Raw genomic sequence first — 24414 nt, forward strand, 5'->3', positions numbered from 1 at the left:
CAGTGGCCATGGAGAACTGGGTGTACCTGGAAGGAGAGCTGGGGATGGAATTAGGATGGGCGGATAAGGGAAATAATGAGCCTAGACAAAGTTCTCTGATTAAGGCTCAAATTTTAATTTTTCAACTCTGCGTTTATATAGGCAAAACCCAAAAACCCATCCCTTTGTTTCAGTTGAATTGAGTTGCGAAGTAAGCTCTTGCAGCAGCAGCTCAGCAGGCAGGCAGTCGCTTAAGTCTCTGGCAGGAAGATAGAAGTGTAGTGAGGCCAGGCACCTGGCTCCAGCAGACTTGTTTAGCCAACTTGAGGCTGGGGCAAGGGCACCTCTATCCGACTCCCCACCCCGCCCCGTCTCTCTCTCTTTTTCAGATTTATTTATGTATATGAGTGTTCTATTTTCATGGTAACCAGAAGAGGGATTCATATCCCATTACAGATGGTTGTGAGTCACCACAGGCTTGCTAGGAATTGAACTAGCCAGCGCTCTCAACTACTGAGCCATCGCAACCTTTGTCATCTCCTTAGTCCCCATCACCTCAGTGAGGTCAACCCCAACACCATGAAGATCGTGACACATGTTCACGGTGACACATGTCCATGGTGCCAAGGGAACCCAGCCTTATGAATGCTAGGCTAGCAACACTCCACCTAACCCCACCCCTAACTCATATCATTGTATTCGTTTTAAAGTAAAAATTTCCCAGGGCTCCATAAAAGGTATTGGGCTCACAGAGTCCAAGGTAAGGGGAAACAGGAATATCTGGATGGACTTGGGGTGGGGTGGGATGCCGGGAGAGACAGAAATGCATCTGCATTGTCTTATAGAAGGTGATGGAGTGTCTTAACCCAGCTCACCCTCATGCAGACGCCCTGTTCTTCCCAGAGTCTGGCTTTCCATCCCCATCTCTATCCCGAGTCTTCCAACTTAAGAAGCTCTGTTATGTTCTTGCGGATTTTTTTTTTTTTTTTTTTTTTTTTTTTTTTTTTTTTTTTTTTTTTTTGGTTTTTGGTTTTTCGAGACAGGGTTTCTCTGTGTAGCCCTGGCTGTCCTGGAACTCACTCTGTAGACCAGGCTGGCCTTGAACTCAGAAATCCACCTGCCTCTGCCTCCCAAATGCTGGGATTAAAGGCATGCACCACCACTGCCTGGCTATGTTCTTGCAATCTTAAGAGCCCATCTAAAACAAACACCTAGTTCCAGCGTGCCTTGGAAGCCTTCCTGGGGCAAGCAGCATCCCGTTAGTAAACCCAGCTGCACTGTGAGCCACGAAGGAGAGAGAGCATGAGTGCATCAGCATCCTTGACTCTGCACCAAGCTAGGTGGTGCCAAGAGTGGGCTGTTCTCTTCAGTTCTCACCCCCGCTATAAGACCCACCTGAATGCCCACACTGAGTGCCTGCTGCACGTCAGACCCCACGTCACTGACCCTGAGAACCCACAGGATGAACCAAGTCATTGCCTGGCCTTAAGAGAGCTGGTGGCGCACGCCTTTAATCCCAGCACTCAGCCAGGCCCAGACTCAGAGAGTTTCAGCATCACTGTAATCTTTCATTGTAGTGGCTGTCCGCTGCTCTCTGGAACATTCCGAAGAGTTGACCTCTATGCACTTCATGACACTACTTCTCCCCCCTCTTCAAATTAAAACAGGAAATAAAAAGGTCTCTAGACATTACCAGAGTCCTCAAGGGGACACATGGCCCCCAGTGAGAGCCACTGCCTTGGGAATGAGTTCTAGCAATCACATCAGAGAAGACTTGGGATAGCTGGTTCAGACACTGTGGGGCTCTGCTCATACACCCACGGCTTGTAACCAAAGGGTAGAGGGCTGTGGGTGCAGCTGGAGGTGTAGGCTGTCAGGTGTGCGCTGCAGACAGAAGTGCCGCTGATCAGGAGCCTGGAGCTGAGCCGACCCTTGAGATCATGGAGGGTGAGAACACAGAGAGCACATGCCGAGTGAGGCTCAGTCCTTTGGGAGCGACACGTGAGACAGGAGGCAGAGAACAGAAGGCCAGTGTAAACGTCCATCAAAGTCTAACGATGCACAGGTTCCTCACCAGTCAAATCTACCCTTGAATGTTTATTTTGTTTGTCTATCTAGTAGTAATTTATTTATAACAATAATTATTGTTTTGAGGCAGTCTCACTAGCCTCACTATCCATGGGTGACTCTGACCTCTGAGCCTCCTGCCTCCACTTCCTGCTGCTGGGATTATAAGTGTATGCCAGCACTCTGCCCACTGAGTGGCACCCTCAGCCCTTACCTTTGCCTTTTGAGGAGGCGTTCTATCTGAGCCATCTGTCCTGGGAATGACAGCCTCAGCCTAGCCCTCATTAACATGGACAGTTAATATAGCTTCTTCAGCCTGAGGGTCTACTGTGCTCACTGTTGGCCTCATACTTGAGGCCATCCTCCTGTCTCAGTCACCTCAATGCTGGGACTACAGGCATAAGGCACCGTACTTGACTAGAAGTAACTTAGTTTTTGAAATAATTTTATTTATTCATTTTATGTATATGAGTACACTGTAGTTGTACAGATGGTTGTGAGCCATCATATGGTTGCTGGGATTTGAACTCAGGACCTTTGGAAGAGTAATCAGTGCTCTTACCTGCTGAGCCATCTCACCAGCCCTTAAAACAACTTTTAAAAAAGATTTATTCATTTATTTTATGCATATGAGTACACCACCATTGCTCTCTTCAGACATTCCAGAAGAGGACACCAGATCCCATTACAGATGGTTGTGAGCCACCATGTGATTGCTGGGAATTGAACTCAGGGCCTCTGGAAGAGTAATTAGTGCTCTTACCTGCTGAGCCATCTCTCCAGCCCCCTATGAGACAATTTTTAATGCTTCCTCCTTGCCATAGCCCAGCCCTGACTCCTATCACTTACTGACCCAGGTTTCTGAAGGCTTCTGAGCATATGGGCTTGTGGTTGGTCTTCTTCATCTCCTCCTCCCTCTTTCCCCTCTCTATCTCTCTGTGTGTATGTGTAGGTGTGTGTATATGTATGTGTTGGTGTATGTGTGTGTGGGTGTGTGTTGGGTATGTATGTGTATATGTGTGTGTATATGTATGTGTGTGTGTATGTATGTATGTATGTATGTGTGTGTTCGTGTGTGTATGTATGTGTGTATGTGTGTGTTGGGTATGTATGTGTGTGTGTATGTATGTGTATATGTGTGTGTGTGTTCCCTGTAGGCTCATGCTTTCAGGGACCAAAGGGTTAACTTCTGGTATTAGTCCTCAGGACAGTCCACCTTGTTTTTTGAGATAGAATTTGAGGGTTCACCAAGTAGTTCAGGTTGTCTGGCTGGTGAGCCCCATGGACGCTCCTGTCTTGGCCACCCTCCTCTGATGTTACACGGGAACAGAACTCAGAACCTTATCCGTGCAAGGCAAGAACTGTACCAGCTGAACTATTCCTAGGCCCCAAGTTTGTGTTTTAAATATGAAGAGTGGAGTGTTTTTTCTTTTATATTTATTTAATTTTATGTGTATGGGTGGTTTATTTGCATATATGTAAATATACAATGTCTGTGGGGGCCAGAACATTGGATCCTCTGGGGCTGGAGTTACAAATGGTTTGAGCCACATGTAAGAACCTTAGTCCCCTTAATGGCTGAACCCTTCCAACCCTGAATATAACGGCCTTTTACCTGCATTTGTGAACCTTTCTAGACATCTGGCTGACAGTATTGAAAGCCCTAACCACTCCGGGCAGGGACAGGAAGTCCCTGAGAATTCTCTCTGGGTACTTTCCTGGCAAAGTTCCCCAGGATCCACAGAGTTCTTCCAGAGGCTGATCGTGCCTTCCTGCCAGAGGCTGGCTGCCTGGGGCAGAGGTCTCTGTGGAGGTCTGGAGGAATCCACGCTGTCAGCAGAGGACAACCTTTTCCTCTCAGTCTATTTAAATTCAATTAGTCATTTGAAAATATGAATTCACCATGAGATCTGCTTACAGTGCAGGCAGGTGCTGGGCTGTCACTGAGGGTTGGGTACATTGATTAGAAGTGGCTATGCCGACTGAGTGACTGTGACCCAGACAGAAAGCCTTCAGCAAACGATTTCTTCCATCTATTCAGAGACTGCTCTTGAGGTGAAAGAGCCAAAGAGGGGGATGGGAATAGCAGCCTAGCAGTAGGAGCCAGCTATGGAGACCTTAGGGCCAGGCCTCATTCACTCTCATCTCTGCTGTGACCCAGGACCCATTCGTTGCCTCTTCTCTTAACTCTTCCAAGAGGCCCTGGTTGTACTGTGGCTACCAATGCCAGACCATGAGGAGAACTTACAAATGACTTTATATTTTAGGCAGCTCATAGTTCACCCTCCAGGGCAGTCTGATTCAGGAGTTGAGGAAGAAGAGGGACTGAGGGAAAGGGGCGGGGAAAGAGCCAGATTGCCATCTTCACACCGGCAAATTCTTCTTCAGAACCCAAGGACAAATCAGGTTCTTGTGAGTGTGGGTTCAGTGTCTTTTGGGTGGATTCAGTGTGGGTACTGGAAAGGTCAGACTGAGTTGGGCTCAGTTGAACACCTCTGGAATTCTAGCTCTTGGGATGTAGAGGCAGGAGGATTAGGAATTCAAAGTCATCCTTAGCTAGATAGTGAATTGGAAGCTAACCTGAGCTACATGAACAATAAAAGGAGGAGGGGGCGAGGGAGCAGGAAAGGATCAGGCTAGCCCAGACTGGTTTGTGAGTTCCCTGACAATACATCCTTACTCCGGCTTCTTCCTGCAGGTTGGATGTGTTCACTGGGCTTGCAGAGGGCTCTGTATTCCCAGAAAGCTATGTACCCCGGGGTTCACTCTAACCCATGACCATGACTGAATATTCATCAGCAAACTTTGTAAATCCTGGGGGAACAGACAGGTTTGACGGGAAAGGAGAAGCAACAGCTTTGAGACAGTGTTAGTCTGATGGAGGCTCAGCTCCTCCTCTGGGTGATGCCCTAGTTTGGCAGAAAGACAAGACTCCTTGAAAAGAGGAAAATTGCTCATAAAGCCTTAGGAACCAAGAGAACAGAAGCAGACAGATAACCTGCCCAGGATGGTCATGAGTGTGAGCTCAGAGGTGATCCAGGACTGTTAATCAAAAGGAGGGAGAGGAGACTCAGTCCCTTCTCCTCTCCTTCAGAGCCAGGCCTGAGGCTGACAAGACAAGCTGAGAGACAAGATGCACCCCAGGGGAACCAACCTTCCAGGCTCACTTCTAGACTGAAACAGACGTGAAGGCAGCACTGCCAGTCCAGAACCCCAGGGCCCCGCCCTTCTCTGTGACTGTATGGATCTGTAGGGCTCCTGCTCCTCTCTAGGGTGTTCCAAGGACAAAGAACAATATAAGGGCTGTAGAAAGTATACAGCAGGCAGATGCTGTGCAAGTGCCTTAGCTCCAGCTCAGCTTGGCATTGTAATGTTTTATACTTTCCCTCTCCATAGGGCTGGGAGCTAAACCAAAAACATCATGGATACTGGGCCAGTGTGCTGCACTGAGCCAGTCCCACGGAGACGAAGCCCCCTGCAGGAGCTAAGGAAGGAAGACACCGCCTCCAGCTCTTCTTGACTTGCTATACAGACAGATTGTGGGAGGTTGTTTGGGGTTTCCCACTGTAGTCAACTCAGTTCCAGGGAATTTATCTCACAGATGTTAAAAATGATATCAGGCATCACATTCAAATTGTGCAGTTTGCTGAATATTTGTTTATAGGCAAGACTTCAGCTTCAGGTCACCCTGGGGAGTTACTGTCCTCTCTAGGCGGCCTCAAAGTAATAGATATCAGGATTTCTAGATATTAGAAATGTGTGTGTGTGTGTGTAGGTCAGAGGATGACCTGCAGAGTCTCTCTCTCTCTCTCTCTCTCTCTCTCTCTCTCTCTCTCTCTCTCTCTCTCCTCTCTGCACTCTCCTTTCTCTTCTCTCTTTTAGAGACAGGGTCTTGAGGACTGGAGAGATGGCTCAGTGGTTAAGAGCACTTGATAATTTGCAAATGACCTGGGTTCAATCCTCCCCCAACCATGGCTGTTTATAACCATCTATAACTCTAGTTCCTGGGGATCTGGTGCCCTTTGCTGGCTTCAGTGTGCATGTGATACATAGACATATATGTGCAAGCAAACACTGATACACATAAAGTAAGACTAAACAACTTTAAAACTTTTTACATAATAAATACATACATACATAGTAATGCAGACAGGGTCTTCCACTGAACCTTCAGCTTAACAATTTGGCTAGGCTGGCTGGCCAATGAGCCCCAAGGATCCACCTGTCTCTGCCTCTCCAGTAAATTACAGTTTTATGTGGGATTCGAACTCAGATATGCATGCTTTCCCAGCAAGCCTTTACCAACTGAGTCATCTCTGTAGCTTGGTGATTCTCAGCCTTCCGAATACTGAAACCCTTTAATGGAGTTCCTCACCTTGGGACTCCCAACCTTAAAAATATTTTTGTTGCTGTTTCATAACTCTAATTTTGCTACTGTTATGAATCACAATGTAAACATCCGATATACAGATCTCTGATATGTGGCCTTCAGCGGGGGCCAAAGCTGTCCTCCTTCAGTTTTATCCCAGAGCAAAATCCCAGGCAGGCACCAACTCCTCCAGCTGGTTCTCAGCTGCCCCTAGCCGTGGGCTACCCAACAACACCCGCCTAACCTTTTGTCTCCTGTGGGAGCTGCAGGTTCTATCCCTCGTGGTCCTTTTCTCTGCCCGTTTGCTGCCGTTACTCCTCCTTAATGACTTTTCGCACTGCTATCATTTTTGCAGAATTCTTCTACTCCAGGAGAAGGATTAGCAACTTTGAGTGGCTGCTCCTTAACATTCAGGAAGTGCAGTTTACATATGGGAATGATCAATCACTTGCTCCAGATGGTAAATGTATTTCTTTTCACCAGAAACGGAGCAGCAAACATTCAAATTCATCACCAACACAACATTTAAATTCGCATCCATTTCAACCTGACATCCTTAATGGGCTGGCAAAATGGAGATCAGCGTTTTATCCCGAGCTTGTTGACTGTTTGAAACAGTTTATAGAAATGAGAACTTGGGATTAAAAATTGTTATTAAAGCCAGGTGTGGTGGTGTGTGCCTTTAATCTCAGCACTCAGGCAGCAAAGGAAGGTTGATTTCTCTGAGTTCAGGGCCAGCCTGGTCAGCACACTGAGTTCCAAGCCAGCCAGGGCAATATAGTGAGGCCCTGTCTAAAAGTTATTATACAACAACCCCTCCCCCCCAAAAAAAAACCATTGCGAAATTCAGAAAGTATTCTACTGTCTACTAGTTTGCTGCCATCATGAACAAGAGTCACATACAGACCATCATGCTAGCCAGGGTAAGCACCGGGATGGACGAGTGGTTTGTGGGACAGTGCACACAGGTGCGTGTGGAATTTATCAGACACCAGTGGCTCCAATATCTGCAGCATGAAAGGCCCTATGCTAGAGGGTGATGTGCTTACTCTACTGGGGTCAGAAAGAGAGGCTTTGAGACGGTGCTGATCTTGCTGCTGGATCCTGGATATCCACCAGTTGGCCCATGGGGTGACCTACAACTGTTAAAGCATTTGTATTATATGTTAAAGAAAGAGGAAGAAAAATAGCCTTACTATTTGCAATTTTCAAGTACTTATCTATGTCCTGTGTGTGTGTGTGTGTGTGTGTGTATGTATGTATGTATCTACACATGCACCTGAAGTATGTATAAAAGCCAGATACTGGTGTCTTCTTCAATAAGGTCCAACCTTAGTTTTAGAATCAGGGTCTTTCATGGAAGCTGGAGTTGGATGACTGTCTAGACTGGATGGCCAGGGAGCCCCAGGAATGCTCCAGTCTCTGCCTCCCCAGTGTTGGGAGAAGAGACAGGGGCCACTGTGTCCAGCTTATTATGTGTATGCTGGGATATGAACTAAGGTCATCATATTTGCATTGCAAGTGCTTTACCGAATGAGTTGTCTCTTCAATCCCTCTATGGCTTTAGGGGTATCTCGAAATTCTGTATTCAAAATAAAAATGTAGTAGTTTATGTTAGCATATTTTAAAAAATTCTTTTAAAAATATTAGTTTTAATTTGTGTGTGTATGCATTATGTGTGGAGATGCCCTTGAAGGCCAGAGGTGTGGAATCCTCTTGATCTGGAGTCACAGGCAGTAGTGAGCTGGGAATTGTTCTGAAAGAGAAACACTGACTCTTAGCCACAGAGCCATCGCTCCAGCCCTAAAATTCTTTGCAAAACATTTCTCTCATTAAAGTTTATATACATGTGTATAATATATATACACACACATATATACATATATGAGAATATATATGTATATATTAGATCTATGTAAGCACACCACTTGTGCTTACCTTCCCTAGGAGTTAAGGATGGTTGTGAGGCACCATGGGGGTGCTGGGAATTGAACTCAGGTCCTCTGCAAGAGCAAGAAGTGCTCTTAACTGTTGAGTTTTCTCTCCAGTACAAGATGCTTAATTTATGTGCATATGTGTGTCTGAGCACATGTAAGTGCCTTCCGGGGTCAGAAGAGGGCATCAGATCCCTGAGAGCTGCAATCACAGGTGTTTCTAAGCTGCCTGACTTGTGTACTGGGAACGGAACTCAGGTCCTCTGCAAGAGCAGTATGTACTCTTGACCACTGAGCCATCTCTGATGGTATATTTTTAAAATGTCACTTTTGCCTTGTCAGTTTACAAACAAAACAACCCTCTTAAGAACCGTGTGTTTTCTATGAGAGAATTAAAACTCATAGGATCAAAGACAAAGTTCCTGATGAGGTAGTGAGTCATGCAGCTTTGCTGCCTGAGCCCTAAGTAAGAATTCCTGCTCCCATCAGACACTGCCCACCAATTGCCATCCACTCAAGAAGTTCATTCTATTTCCCTTCATAGTAAGATTCATGCCCCACGTCCCCTCGTTACTTTTTCTGTGGTCCGTGGATTGTAGCATGGTTATCTTTTATGACTCATATCCACTTATGAGTGAGTATACACCATGCTTGTCTTTCTGGGTCTGGATTACCTCACTCAGAATGATCTTTTCTAGTTCCATCAATTTGCCTGCAAATCTCTTGATGTCATTGTTTTTTTAAAGCTGAATAACACTTCATTGTGTTATCATCCATTCTTTGTTGAGGGACATCTGGGTTGTCTCCAGTTTCTGGCTATTACAAATAAAGCTGGTATGAACATGGCTGAGCAAGCATCCTTTGTCAGGAGTGGTATAGCTGAGTCTTGAGGTAGGTCAATTCCCAGTTTCCTGAGAAACTGCCATATTGAGTTCCAAAGTGGCTGGGGATGGGAACAGGAGAGATCAGGTATGGGGAGGATAGAGGTAGAGAGCACTGAGAGAGACAACTGGAATCAGGGGTAGGGGGCATCTCTGGGACGAACTCTATGGAAACTCTGAGGGTGACCCTAAGACTCCTAGCAATAGGAATAGGGAGCCTGAACTGGCCATATCCTGTAACCAGGCACGTATCCAACCCAGCCACAAACCCTTAGATTTACAATTTGCCCTGCCTAGAAGGTGGTGCAGAAATTGTGAGAGTAGCCAATCAATGGCTGGTCCAGCTTGAGACCCAGGCCAAGAGAAGAAGCCTACCCTGATACTGCCTGGAGGGCCAGGAACCTGAGGCTGGATAGCCTACAGATACAGGATAAAGTCAAACATGACTGGTTAAAGAAAAAAAAAGTCCATGAAATGATGCCTAATGGTATTTTCACAGCCCAATTGTCATCAAAGAGGCTTCATCCAGTAACTGATAGAAAAGAAGCAGAGATCCAGGCAGAGCTTGGGGGATCCTGCATTAGAGGAGCAAAGATTTGTAGGAGCCAGAGGGATCAAAGAAACCAGAATAAAACCAACAGAATCAACTAACCTGAATGGTTAGGGGCTCACATAGACTGAACTGCCAACCAGAGAGCCTGCATGAGGTTTTCCTAGGCCCTCTGCATTTATGTCACAGTGATAGAACTTGGTCTTCTTAGCGATGGGAGCTGGAACTGACCCTGACTCTTGCCTGCCTTTGGGACCCTTCCATTCTACTGCGTTGCCTCATCTAGCCTAATAGGAAAGGAGATGCCTCCTCTTGCTGCAACTTGATATACGACTGCTGGTTGATATCCATGGGAGACTTGCCCTTTTCTGAAGAGAAATGGAGGAGGAGTGGGTGGGGGTGGCGGGGGATTGGAGGGAAGGACTGGAAGGAGAGGAGGGGGTGGAAACTTTGGTCTAGATGTAAAAAAAAAAAAAAAACCCTCTGCCCTGTTTGTGTTTTATAAGCACCTGAGTTGGGACTTCCAGTGGTTATCAGATGATCATTCTGTGTTGTGTGTGAAGAGTGGTGATTCTGGATATCATGGATTGAATTGTGACATCTTGCCCCCAAATTGGCTTGTTGAAGTCTTAAGCCTCAACATATCAAAATGATTGTATGTGAAGATACATATAAAAACAGGACTAGTCCTTAATCCAGTGGGACTAGTTTCCTTATGAGAGTAGGACAACACAGACAACCATGTGAGGACATTGGGAAGAAGACAGAAAGAGGGAAAAGCAACCTCCAAAGAAATGGACTCTAGCTACGACTTGATTTTATAGAGTTCTCATTTCTGGCATTGAGAATGTGAATTTCTGCTGCTTAAGTTACTCTGGCCTGCAGTATTTTGTTACAGCAGCCCTAGCAGATGAAAAAATATACCTTTGCAGACCACTTCCTTAACAGTGGAGGCACTACGATTCTGTAGGCCTCAACTGTTGTTAAGTCACAGAAATCAAACCTAGCCAACACCAGCACACATGGGACCTGAGTGGAAGCCCACTGCTTTCCAAATGCACTGGATCCAGGCCTTGGAGCCCTGCCAAAATTGGTTTTTCCAACTTTGCTTTTCTTTCTATTTCACTCTAAAAGTTCTTGCTGGAGAGACTGGAGTGGCCTAGCTCCTGGCAGGACTGTCCAGCACCCGGGCAGGAAAGATTCTTCAGGTATGGAGACTTCTGTGGTTTGGAGGACCTGCACCCCAATGGTGATGAAGAAATGAGTATGAGGTTCATTGCCAACTCTGAATTTTGTCACATACTGCAAAATCAAAGCAAGAGTAGTCTGTGATCCACTCTGGTCCAAGACTGTTTGTGACCACATAGTCACAAACAGTCCTGTTTGTGGCTCCTGTGAGATTGCTCTGGTTCCCTGTCTTCAGGTTCAACAAGAAATATTGGTCTTTCTCAACTAAGGTGGAAGACAAGGGACAGCTCTAAGAGAGAAGAACAGCCTTGTGCTGAGACCTGCAGAGCTACTGAAAGCTAACAGCTGACTGGTGATCAACTCGAGTCCAGCATAGATTTGTGTGTGGAATTTAGTAAAATGAAGCCACAGAGACTACAAGGTGGTGCTGATCACTCCACAGAGGTGAGTACAGAAGGATGACAGGCAGCCTAGAACTCCCAGCTGTAACCTGGGAGGGCATGCACACATCCTGCTGGGGTAACCAAGTGTTTGCTCAAGTTGTCCCTTCCCTAATTCCACCTGTTCTCACCCTAGAGCCCGGACACGGGCTTCAGTTCCTGACCAAGTACAGTGCAGCACTTTCTGTTCTGAACCTGTCTGGTGTACTGTGGCTCCCCTACAGACTAAGGCTCCTGTGAGATTGCTCTGGTTCCCTGTCTTCAGGTTCAACAAGAAATATTGGTCAAATGCTTATTGGGTTCACATAATCACAAACTAAGCAGAAAAGAAGAGAAATATCCAAGTACATTTCTTTTCGAGATAAAAACTTTATTTTACAATTTTATAAAGCAGCTTTACATTAAGCACAAACAACCCATTTAACTTTGTATAGAAACAAAATACCTTTCCATTTGAAAAAATCAAGTTTTGCTGTATATAAAACTAACATGTGCACATTGTGCTTGAACTGCAAAGGCTGTACAGCTTTACAGAGGACCACCCTCCAGAAGGGCATCCAGTAAACACATTATTGCATATTTGACACATGGCATATACCCCACATGTACAATGGAGAAGCAAGGAAACAATTACAAGAACAAACCAGCAGCTTTTGGTAAGAGTCTGTACACCAACAAAGACAGAGGCCCTGCGCATCTGGAGAGTGCCTGTGACATTTCTACACATCTCACAGATGTCGTGTGGCTCTTGAATGAAGCCGTTATATACAGTAACTCCTAAAGGTCAAACCTGCTCTTTTCTAGAAACTTTTGGCTGTTTTACTACTAAAATGGTGACAGATTCAACATGGAAGCTAACTCAGATAAGTGAACCAAACCAATATCCTTAAAAAAAAAAAAAATCACAACAAAAAATTAAAATACTCCCCATTCTCTCTATACTCAGGATAAGTAAACATTTACATGATTTAAAAACCTAGGGAACTTTGTAGTTTTCTGGAGGCAAAAATGCATGGGTCCCTGGCAGTGTCCCTCCATACATGCCCAGTTCTCCCACCCGCCGAACATGCCGTGGATCCCACTTCACAGGCAGAATTCCTGCACACCCAGAGTCTCATTTTGTTACCCTCCAGTGACACAGAGGCATCCTCCCTCACGTCTGACAAGCCAAGCACTGACAGTGCTGTCATAGGCTCAGTGTGACCTCTTAGGGGATTCTGGGATCATAAGGTAAGTCAAGTAGCTGTTACAATGTGGAAGGCAGTGGAAAAGCAACAGCAGTGAACTGCCATTTCTACATCAAAAACAGAAACAGAAACAGAAACCAAACCAAACCAAACCAAACCAACTTTCTCTCTTCAGTGGAAAAGGACAACCACATTGGTAAGGCACTGGTGTTTGTCACAAAATCAGTTCCACGATGATTTCACTGACTCCTCTCATCTGAAGACCAGTATGCAAACAGAAAGCAGAAGTCGGGGCCACTCCAGTAACAAATCTGATAAGTGGACAGTTGTTCCCAGGTGGGCCAGCTTGTTTTGAACATAGGAACTGAAAATAAAAAGGGAGTCTTTGCTTTTATTGCTGAGACATATGTGCATGTTCAGATGTTGCTGAAACACCTCGTGTGTGAGAGCCACAGAGGTAAAAGCTGGGGAGCCGTATGACTGACCACACTAGCTACCTTGTAGGTAGAAGTAAGGTGTGGTCATAATACACTGCGAGTCTAAGCTTATTTTTCAACAGTTTAATATTGTCTTCAGTACAGCTCTTCTTTCCTGTCTCCTTTGATGCTGATATAGTTTACATATGTATCATTGTGTGTGTGTGTGTGTGTATTTTTCAGCAGAAGTACAGTGTGTGGCCAGATCACCCACCTCGCCTTAAACATGCATCTGACCAACAGCATGGATAAGCGTCACTGTTTGTCCCTAGAAAGGGTGAGGCTTATGTTACCCAACTGTCTCCATATTACACACCCTAAACAAAAACCAGAGCGAACCAATCCCTGTTGCTTTTACCTAATGCCCGAAGCCTTACAGCAGACACTGTCCATGGCATGAGGACTCTGAAACTCACTTACAGATCTGATGGCACACAGACAGCAGACACAGTAGCATCTCTTCTGTTTCAATGCTGGAATCGTTCAAAATTAAGCTTCAGAGAAACAGCGAGGACAGAAACGATGACATGAAAAGCAATGGTGACAACCCAGGCAGGAGAGACTTTACTGTGACTCCTGAACACGACACTTCTCTTTTAAGGAGGAGGTACCAATGGTCAGTTTCAAAGCATCAAGTCTGTCACAAGTTTAGGCTTATAATTAATATTCTGGGTAATGTCCTCTCATTGGACAGGACTACTAAAGGATAGTATGAAATGAAATGCAGCCTTCTAGTTAGTGATACAGACACACTGCACTAGAGCAGAGGTGGGGAAGACGATTATCAAACTTTGATTGTAGACCAAGTTTCATAAAACACAGCATGTCTGTAACTTCTTGTGCAGTCAACAAGTTTCATTTTAGTTGTGCTTATGTATGTGACCGTGAAACCTGAACACAGGCTGTGTTTAGATATACAGAGTTCAAGAAAACTATAATTCAAAATATTTTCCATATATAATTGAACAAATGCAACAAATGCTCACTCCCTCTCAAGAAATGAATCTATGGGAAAGAAACACTTAAAAAAAAAGTTCACAATCCAGGCTATAGCACACATTTACTGTAATACAGCACACTGATTTCTAAAAGCCTGCTTTCAGTATAAATATAAATAATCACATTTTAAAAGCACTCCATACATACTAAGTTTTAGGTAAGTACTGGGCAGCAGGCTAGCAGCAGTGACTTACCAGTATCTTCCTCAGACTGAGAGTGACTCTGTGTGGAGGCCTACATGATGAGAGGGCAGAGGTCTTTGTTCAGTGCACTGACGGAGCACTCTCCTCGCTACCTTTCGAAGCACCTGACCCGTGGAATGCAACTGTTTTAGAAGACTAACTTTAAGCGTCTCTTCCTACAGTGCTGTGACTCACAAACCGGAACACAGCATTTAAAGTGTGCGGCGTGCTGCTGAGCTCGGCTGCTGGCACAGAAGGGGCTGGAATGCACTTTTGGTTTCGAGCTCTAGTTGTGCTTTGCTCTACTGCCTTTAAGGTAGCTTTTCCACCTCTTGACAAATTCTTTGAAGATTGGGGACTCATCGATGGTGCTGAGCAGCTGCAGCTGGTTAATGTGGGTGGTGTGATAGTCCCAGCGGGCCAGGTTGGGAGCAATGCCAAGCATGAAGTGGCGGAGGTCATAGATGGTCCCGGAGCCAGTATCATACAAGGGCAGCATGGCTTTAAGAGATTCCATGCCGCGCTCATACAAGGACCTCGCTTCTTTCCCAAGCGTCTCCCCTGCTGTTTCTTTTAGGTCATACAGCCCAATTAAAGAATACATAAAGCCATTTAAAACAAAAGAGCTAGGTGTGGTTGGATATTCTTCATACCAGTCATGTTTATTCATGAAGACGGCTTTAACTCCATGCTGCTCTGACGGAAACTTGTATGGGGCTGTTGCCCTTAAAGCTGAATTGAGGAATACATAGTCTTTCGTTAGAAGATAGGCCCTGACTAAGGTAGAGATGGCTTGCCCTTGTGCCATGGCAGAGTACCATCCTGGCTCTAAAGATTTAAACCCTTCCCCTAACTTCCGGGTCACCATAATTGGCCAGCCACCTTTCTCATCCTGGTTCCTCACTAGCCAGTCACTTGCAGCAAAGAATGCAGCCATGTGGGCTGTGGTTGAGATGGTAATGTTGTCCAGGAATCCCTTCCCTTTTGCAATCAACCTAACCACCTTTTTGGGCATGATTTTGGTTGGCTTGACAGCTTTTGTGTTAGAAAGGCCCACTCCTTTCCTGAGGTCAGTGACCAGGTCTCTGGTAACTGTACTCCACGAAGTTCTGGGCCCAATGCCATAGTATATGTCCCTGTCTTTGAAAGCAATCAGCTGGGTGTTTGAGACATAATGCACAGTGAAGAGCTGACTCTTGTCTGTGGTCTCCAGAACCACAGACACACTCCCATTTGTTAAAAGCTTGAGGTCAAATGAAATAATGAAGTCTCTTGTGTTTCCCAGCTGCAAAGACACACCTTCACTGGTTTCTGCGGGGAACAGACCAAGGACTGGTTAGAAAAAAAAGTATTTTTATACTTAAAATTTAATTGTAGTTTATCCTTGACAACTACTGACCACACAAAATTAACTCCACAAAATTAATGATGGCTTCCCCTTACCTTTGACTCTTTGGTTTACAGGAAGGATTCTGAGCAAATAACTAAGAATTGCAGATAAAACTGTCTTTTCTAGACCTGACACCACCTGATCATGGATCACTGATAAGTCTAGTACACTTATTCCATAAAAGGGAGAAAAAACAGCCAACAGCTGACTCAATGCATATTATTACAAGAGAGTTAAAGTTTTAGACAGAATGGCTACGTCTGAAATTTCATTTCCAAAGCAGTTTGTATGTGCTCCTTATATTCTGTGACCTTACTTGGCGCCCACTTGGTTGTGAGTACGCACTGTTTTACTCCCACTTTACAGATGTGTAACTGAGATACACAGTCAAGTAACCTGCCAAATACAAAGGGCAGAACCCAGGATGTCTAGACTGGCTCGTAAGTTAATGTTGAAAATGATGTTTATTCTTTATATTCTCTGGAACTCTGAACAAAATTACTGGAAATTAAACAAAGGGCTTGTGTAGAAGATAAAAAGAGGGAAGGGGATTAAAAACCCTTCACAATTCCTGCTCTGCCAGAGGTCTGAAAAGGCAAAACAGAGCTTTCCAAGTCCCAGTGTTAGCAGAGACAATATTAACTTTGCAGTACATTTTGACAATTTAAAAAGACAGTGGCTTAGAATAGTGACAAATGATGGTAATTTTTGCCACCTACTAATTACCACATACTAATAAAATGGTAAAAGCTATTTTATTTAGCAAATTATGAATTTCTCTCCTATAGCTAGAGGACAGTGATGGTTGGCTCTTAGAAGGATAACTCTGAATGATACTCACCTAACAGTTACCAAAGACACTGTGCATATTAAAACCAAATAGCAGCAAGGATAATGCCCAGAAGCACACAGACATCACGCAAATAAACAATACTTGCAGCACAAACTTTAAAAGATCAAAGGGAAATATGAACATCTTAACCTGTACATGGCTTAAATTCCCCAAACACATCCACATACAGACTGTTATTTGGTCCTGTGGCTGGTAAATATGGATTATTTCTGTTTTAAAGGTGAAGACCTGCAGGTTTCGTGAGGTTAAACAACTACAAGTATAGCACAGCCTATAATCCAGGTTTCTGGGCCCAAGTACCAAGAAGGAAGACAAATGACACTAAAAACATATGCTCAAAAGAATACTCAACAGAGGTTCCTTATCTTAGACCTAGCCATAAAAGCAAGTCTCTGTTGCTATCAGTCCTAGAGAGGATATTCAGGAGCAAAGATCAGATCAGGCTGGATGGCGGCAGCCTGTGGAGTCGAATGTCTCAATGCTGGATTCCACCAGTATATACCAGAATACACATCACCCAAAGCTCTTAATGACTACATTTGATAAAGCAAACAATTATGAAAATTGTATTAAGAATGAGAACACCATAGCTGACTTACAAATCAAATAATGCCTGGGAGATGTTTTTGTTGTTGTTGTTGTTTTTTCTTTTCTTTTCTTTCTTTCTTTCTTTTTTTTTTTTTTTCCCCGAGACAGGGTTTCTCTGTGTAGCCTTGGATGTTCTGGTACTCACTCTGTAGACTAGGCTGGCCTCGAACTCAGAAATCCACCTGCCTCTGCCTCCCAAGTGCTGGGATTAAAGGCGTGCACCACCAAGTCTGGCTGAGATGTTTTAAAAATTGACCACAATAGTAAGAACTTAGTTCAACAAAATCCATTTTATCTGTCAAGACGCTACCCTGCTTGCTCTAACTAGTACTCTCCTTCTTTCCATTAAGGTGAAATCTGGAGCTTGAGTTCAACTACCTGATACACTGTAGAATTCTGAACTGATATGTGACTTGTACAGGATTAAGTTACACTCGGCACAGTAGACTCTGCTGAGTCTTATTTTTTTTTTATCTTGGGGTAATACCTCATTGATCTGACATCAATATTAAGTATTACATCTATTTGGGCAGACTGAAGACAATGCCCCATCTTTAAAGTCCAGATAAAGGGAAGCTGAAATCCATTTCCTCCCATAATTCTGTTCTAATTTTTCATTTTATTTATAAAAATTGAATTAAGGGACATAGTCTAATTAATCCTCTTATTATATCTTAATATACCAGAGAGTCCAAAGGATTCAGTAATGAATGAACCTTTCTAAAGGTCTGATTATTAATTTTTCTAAATCCTTAACACTAACAAAAGGGCTCTGGGACACAGAGGACCAATAAGAAGTCACAGTCCTCACCAGTCAATAACTGGAGTCTTCCCAACAGTGACAGGAAACAGTCTTTCAGTGTCCTCCTTTTGGTCATACTTGTGAAGTCATATAATCTGCAAGACTACAGTGAGTTCTGAGTGGTAGAATAAGGGATGGTCTGATGTTCTCCTTAGAACACCCTGTTGTCTGGGGTCTCCTCCTTCCAATCTACTAACAGAATCCTACAAGCTCATGGGCCCTATTTTCTGAGCAGTTATTTTCAGGAGCTACTAATACTTTGTTTGGTCTAGATGGCACATGTGTACTTTAACAAAAGAGGACAAACATGCTGCCAATTATTTTCTAGATTTGACACTTAAAACACAGGTACCAAAATTACTATCACTACCACCAAAACCAAACAGAAGAGTGAGACTGTATCAAACTATAAAGTATAGCAATCAACTAAGTGAAAAGGGGGGAAAAAGGAGGAAATATCTGCACATTACAGATCTGAGAAGGGGTTAATATCCATGATATATAAGGAACTCAATAGAAAACAAAAGCAATAAATGAAAGAATTCTTAAGTTAATTTGTGGCAATCTCCAAAGTCACAAATAGCCACAGGGTATATGCAAAGGTGTCTATTCCTTATCCCAAAGGAAGTGGGATAAACAAAACCAAAGCAAAACAACACCCACCATAGATTAGGACTGCCAAGAAAAGCACAAACACTAACCAAGGCCTGCTGCAAATGTGGTGGAAAGGATCTTTGTGAACTTTGAGGCATGATGTAAATTGGTACAGCCATTAAAACAGCAATTTGTATAAAGTTTCCCCAAACTAAAACCAGAACTCAGGTGAACCAGGAATCCCACTTCTGGGTCTACACTTACCAAAGGAGACACATTACTATCTCAAAGAGGTATGCTGGTGACAGATACCCCATGTTCACTGAAAGATTAGTAGAAATAGCCAAGACGTGCAAATAACATGTGTGTGGCAATAGGTGAATGGATAATGTGTATTTGTAATTTTCAGTTGTAAAAGAGAAAGAAATCCTACCATCTGAGAGCTAATACTTATGAAACTGGTCACAAAAAGGTAGATGCTGTATGTGGCATGCATATTGCTACTATACTCTGATTACATTAAATATCACAAGAAAATTAGTAAGAAAGCTGAACTCATAGAAACAGAATGGTGTATTCAGAAACTAGAAAATGGAGGAAATAGGGAGATGGAAGCCAAAGAATACAAGCTTTCAGATGCCTGATATATAACATGGCAAACAGCAGATAATAATGTATCACACGCCTAAAATATGCTGACATTTTCTACACTCTTACCAACATACACACTAACTCTATGAGGCGATGGATATGTAAATCGTCTTTTGTTTATTACTTGTAATTATGTATTTGTATCTGGGTTGTGTGTAAGTGCAGGTGCCAAGGGAAGCTAGAGGCCATCAGCTTCAGATCCCTAGAAGTAGAGTTATAGGTGTCTGTGAGCCACCTGACATGGGCGTTAAATTCCAGCCCCGTATAAACTACCTATCATGATTCTGGTAACCAATTTTCACCATGCTTCAAAACATCATATGGTACACCCTAAATATATACAAATTCATTTGTCAATTACACTCAGTAAAGCTAGGGAAACAGAACTGTCTTTAAGTCAGTCTCCTTACAGAAAGCTACTATCATTTATTCAGTCATTGTCAACGTGTTTACCACATCAGATGAGAAACTGCCCTACTCAAACCTGGATGAGGTAGGAAAAATGGTGGGAGAAGTACTCAGCAGATGCCTGGGAGAAAACAGCTAAACAGGAGAGAGAGGAGGAGAGGTCGTGAAAATGGGAGGAAAAGAATGCTTTGGGAAAGCTAATTACAAGCATGAGGTTCTAGATCATTCAATTTTAAAATGTAGATGATTTTCTAGACAGATACCACATACCAAAGTTAAATCAAGACCAGGTAAACTATCTAAACAGTCCCATAACCTCTAAGGAAATAGAAACAGTCATCAAAAACCTCCCAAGCAAAGAAGCCCAGGGTCAGATGGTTTTAGTGTAGAACTCTACCAGACCTTCAAAAAAGAGCTAATACCAACACTCCTTAAACTATTCCATAAAAATAAAAACAGGAGCAACACTACCTAATTCATTCTATGAAGCCACAGTTGCTCTGGTACCTACACCACACAGAGTTCCAACAAAGAAACAGAACTTCAGACCAATCTTGCTTATGAATACTGATGTAAAACTACTCAATAAAATTCTTGCAAACTGAATCCAAGAACACATCAAAACCATCATTCACCACAATCAAGTAGGCTTCATCCCAGGGATGCAGGGATGGTTCAATATATAGAAATCCCTCATGTAATCCACTATATAAACAAATTCAAGGAAAAAAGCCACATGGTCATCTCACTAGATGCTGAAAAGCCTTTGACAAAATACAATACCCCTTCATGTTAAAAGTCTTGGAGAGATCAGGAATTCATGGCACATACCTAAATATAATAAAAGCAATATATTGCAAACCAACAGCCAACATCAAATTAAACAGAAAACCTAGAAGCAATCCCACTAAAATCTGGGACAAGACTAGGTTGCCCACTCTTTCCCTATCTATTCAATATAGTACTTGGACGTTCTAGCTAGAGCAACTAGACAACAAAAGGAGATCAAGGGGATACAAACTGGAAAGGAAGAAGTCAAAGTATCACTATTTGCAGACGATATAATAGTATACATAAGTGACCCCCTGGTAAACAACTTCAGCAAAGTGGCAGAATATAAAATTAACTCAAACAAATCAGTAGCTGTCTTTTGGGAGAGAAGCAGAAGAGATTAGGAGTTCAAGGTCATTCCATTCTCAACTATATAGTGAGTTTGAGGTCAGCTAGGGCCATGACTCTGTCTGTCTGTCTATCTGTCTACCTACCTATCTGTGTAAATAGACAGATCCATATAAATAAACTTTAAGGAAATTATTATTTAGTAAATAAAGAATAAGAAGTTGCAGACATAAAATGGTCAGCACCAGTGTGTGATATTTTCAGGCAGGGTCTCACTATGTAGTCTAGGCCGCTCAGGAACTCATGTTGTTCTGACTCTGCTTCCTACGTGTTAGGATCGCACTAGAACATCTTGCTTACAAAATAGTTTTTTTGCTCAAGATGATTTTGTTCCCTTGGAGAAAGCAAACTCCTTTGGGGATTAAAAACAAGGAAGAAGAATCCCTGGTTCCCCAGAGCCTTAGCTCGCTTACACCTATGCTTTTAAGACAAGTCTCAGCTTCTCACCAATGATGCCTTGGATTGTTCCCCACCAAGCTGTAGTTTCTAACTATCTTCAAGCCTCACAGCCATGTTTCAGTGATGCTGCCTTACTCACTTGATTCTAGTTCTCACGGAGCTGCAATCATTCTCTCTCACCCTGATAGTGGAACTCCCACAGTAACATGTGAATGCCATTCCCAGCTAACAGACTTACCAACAGGGAGCAACTGAATAGGTATATCCTTCTAACAACATGGCTGCCAACAGTTCTTTGTGTGCTTGAAACTACCCCAAAAAGTGGTTTATCTCTAGCAACTGACCACTGAATGAATGATAGGCTAAGGTGAAGATCCCTCATTGAATAATATGTGAGTCTACCTTTGCATTCAGCAAGGCATTAATGAAATTTGTCACTGTCAACAGGACAGAATTAGACCATCCAGATACTCTAGGAGACTGGATGAAGGGTACAATTTTCTACCAACACCTAGACAACACTATCAATATAAAACAAAACTCCTTGGGTTCATCCAAAACCAAACATTCCTTTGCCTCATGTAATAATTTCCTGCTGTAAAACCTCCCTAGTTATAAAACAAGTATTCTTGAGCATTTCCTTATAACCTCTCATCCAGCCATGGCAGGTATTTTATGATACGCTAAGACACCCTATGCAGTGGAGTACCACAAAATGGCATGGGAGAAAAGAAGCTCTAGTCACAATAAAAACTAAAAATCATCCCTTCTTTGCACTGCATTAACATTACTAAATGTACTACTCAGGACAATGTAGACCCAGCAGATCTATATGTGGCTTTCCAGTCTGTTGTCAATAAAGAACAAAAACAAAATACAAAGGAGCTCTTCTCCTTTACCTACTTTTATTTACTTCTCTTTTATTTACCTGCTCCAGTTTAGAGGGGGAGGAATGAGTTCTGAATCTGACAACATTTCATCATCTAGATTAAGCCTGAGGTGCTAAGATTATTTCATTGTCTTTTTAAGTAATGGACTCATTAGTTCTCATGGGTATTGATTAGTACAGGAAAATACATTACATACTAATTAATGAGACTGTCTCAGTAAAAGGGAAATGTTGCATAAGGTTAATTTGATCTTATAAGTGATTTTATTAATGGAAATGGTTTTATATGAAATTTCAGATAATGTAGTGCATGAACAAAATTCAGGTTAAGTACAGGCCTATTTGGTAATGCTGTAATTTTGTTACAAAAAGAAAATTCTATTGGTTAAAAAACAGGCAAAGGATAGGATGTCTCTTGCAGTTAAAACAAAATTTAACTTAGGACCCCCCACCCCCCAAGGATGCTCACTCAGTGGAAGAATGCTTACTTAGTATGTACAAAGCCCTGGGCTAGATCCCAGTACCAAAGACTAAACCAAACCGAAGAACTTCATTTTAGAGTATACAAACCCCAGGATGCACACAATAGCTGTATCTACATTTTAGTATCACCCTACAGTTTGGTTCGTCAGGTAGTAAATTCTCCTTTTCATAATACTTTTCCCCCCAGTTCCGTTTTGGAGGATTTTACTTAGATAACATCATTTATTTATGTAACATAAAGGGCTTATTACTACATAAATAAACATTAAAAAAATTAAAGGTACCCCAGTTTGTTAGGTCATAACATAAAAAAATTAAAAAGTTTAAAGGTACCCCAGTTTGTTAGGTCAACTGAAATGAAAGAGATATACAGCATGAAACTCACCTGGAGCAATAAACTGTTTAACATTGGTGGATCTAGACTTGTCAGCCACACTGGCCATGAAGCAGCCCTTGGGCACAGTCCATTCATTAGGTCTGATGTTTCTGTCCCTGTCTTCTGCTGTCTCATATACTTCTATGTGAGGGGGTTTCTCGGTTAGATTCTTGCTGTAATGACTTAGCCCATACTGTGCAATCTGGATTGGGTAGAAATAGCCTTGAGGCCCCCACTGTGTAGATAATGGCACACCTATAAAACACAAACGACATCACTAAACCTAGACGCGGAGGAGTCATTCTGAGGACCACTCTTCACGGTTCCACTTCTGAGGAAGGTTTTAGGGTTATCTGCAACTCTGAAGCTTTTTTTCTGCTTTAATTCGCTGTGTTTTGTTCTCGGATTGTACATTATTGTACGTCTTTGTAATCACTTTTTTTTCTTTTTTGCCACCACATGCACTTCATTGAATCCACAGTGAACAGATATGTGAAGTAACATTTGCATATGCATAGGGTTAAGGGTCAAGGCTTCAGCCTAGGGGGAGGGCCAGATGTGGACTGTGGAACACAGGGCAGCTAGAATCCAGAATGTGGCATTCTTTGTAAAAAACAATTGAAAGACTACCACAGAGGTGGTAGAGAAAATAATGATACAGATATGCTCCAATCACATCGCCCACATCTTCCTGTTCCTGGACTTCACAGAGTAGGCATAGGCAATGAAGCCCAGGCAGCAGGCATTGAAGAAGAGTATATTGAACAGGGACCAGACCACATGACCAGGCACAGCCACCTCTCTGGGCATGTTGATCATGGTGGTCCTTACAACAGCTGAGTTGTTGGGTTCCACCAGCTCAGTCACCCCATACTCTTCTTTGATTGTCTCATAGCTTGGAGGAAGTCTGGCATTGGTGGGCAAGAAGGCTTGAGTATTGTGGCTCATGGTATTGACTCTGAGACAATCACCCCGTTTGGAGGATGGCTGCTGCTACCCTGGTTCTCTCACTTATTTTTAAAAATATATATAAACTGACCTTTTACTAAGTGATAAAACATTTAATGTTGGGGAATTACAGTTGGAGAAAGAATTCAGGTGATAGCTTACCAGTAGCCTGGGATTCCTTGCCCACCTAGTCCCTGTATCAGCAAAGTTTTTATTGCTACATATATGTGTTTCTGTGATAGCAGAGACTGAACTCTAGGCCTTGCACATTTTAGGCAAACACTGTCACATCCCTGGCCTAGTACCTATGTTGTTTTGAAGCACAATTTCTAGAGCTTGATACCCTGACCTCACTAATGAGACTCTGAGGCAGATTAATGGAATAAGCCTGTTTATTCAGTCTGGTCTTAACTGCTGCCCTTACCTCACACCAACTGGAAAGCTTCAATAGGTTTACATTTTACCTGTTCCTTCTTGCTGAGACAGAGCAACAATGAAAGTCCTCTTCCCATTGTGCTATATAGTGGTTGTACAACATCTTTAGTTTCTTAGTCCTTAACATAATCAAGCTAGAAGAATCCAAGTACAGTAAACAGATACCT

General features: G+C 43.0%; 1 protein-coding gene and 2 pseudogenes across 2 annotated transcripts in view; 1 reads left to right on the top strand and 2 right to left on the bottom strand.

Moving 5' to 3' along the window:
• The first annotated feature begins 7299 nt into the window (after window positions 1–7299).
• Window positions 7300–7504, top strand: LOC147002047 (small ribosomal subunit protein eS28 pseudogene; annotated as a pseudogene).
• Window positions 7505–11763: 4259 nt separating this feature from the next.
• Glce (glucuronic acid epimerase) overlaps window positions 11764–24414 on the bottom strand; it is a 61197-nt gene continuing 48546 nt past the window's right edge. The window contains exons 4-6 of one of the 2 annotated variants that reach the window (XR_015048968.1): window positions 22874–23119; window positions 14265–15563; window positions 11764–12959 (exon numbers count right to left, since the gene is read on the bottom strand). Coding sequence is in view for 1 of the 2 variants with exons in the window: in XM_021172518.3 (XP_021028177.1) it covers window positions 14539–15563; window positions 22874–23119 (1271 nt within the window). In the remaining variant the exon portion in view is untranslated. Of the gene's footprint in view, window positions 15564–22873; window positions 23120–24414 lie in introns of both variants that reach the window. The other variant, XM_021172518.3, reaches the window with a different exon arrangement.
• Window positions 23131–24410, bottom strand: LOC147002048 (interferon-induced transmembrane protein 2 pseudogene; annotated as a pseudogene).

This window comes from Mus caroli, unplaced genomic scaffold (assembly GCF_978045245.1).
Source record: "Mus caroli unplaced genomic scaffold, Mus_caroli_1 scaffold_11, whole genome shotgun sequence".
In the NCBI taxonomy this organism is placed as follows: Eukaryota; Metazoa; Chordata; class Mammalia; order Rodentia; family Muridae; genus Mus; species Mus caroli.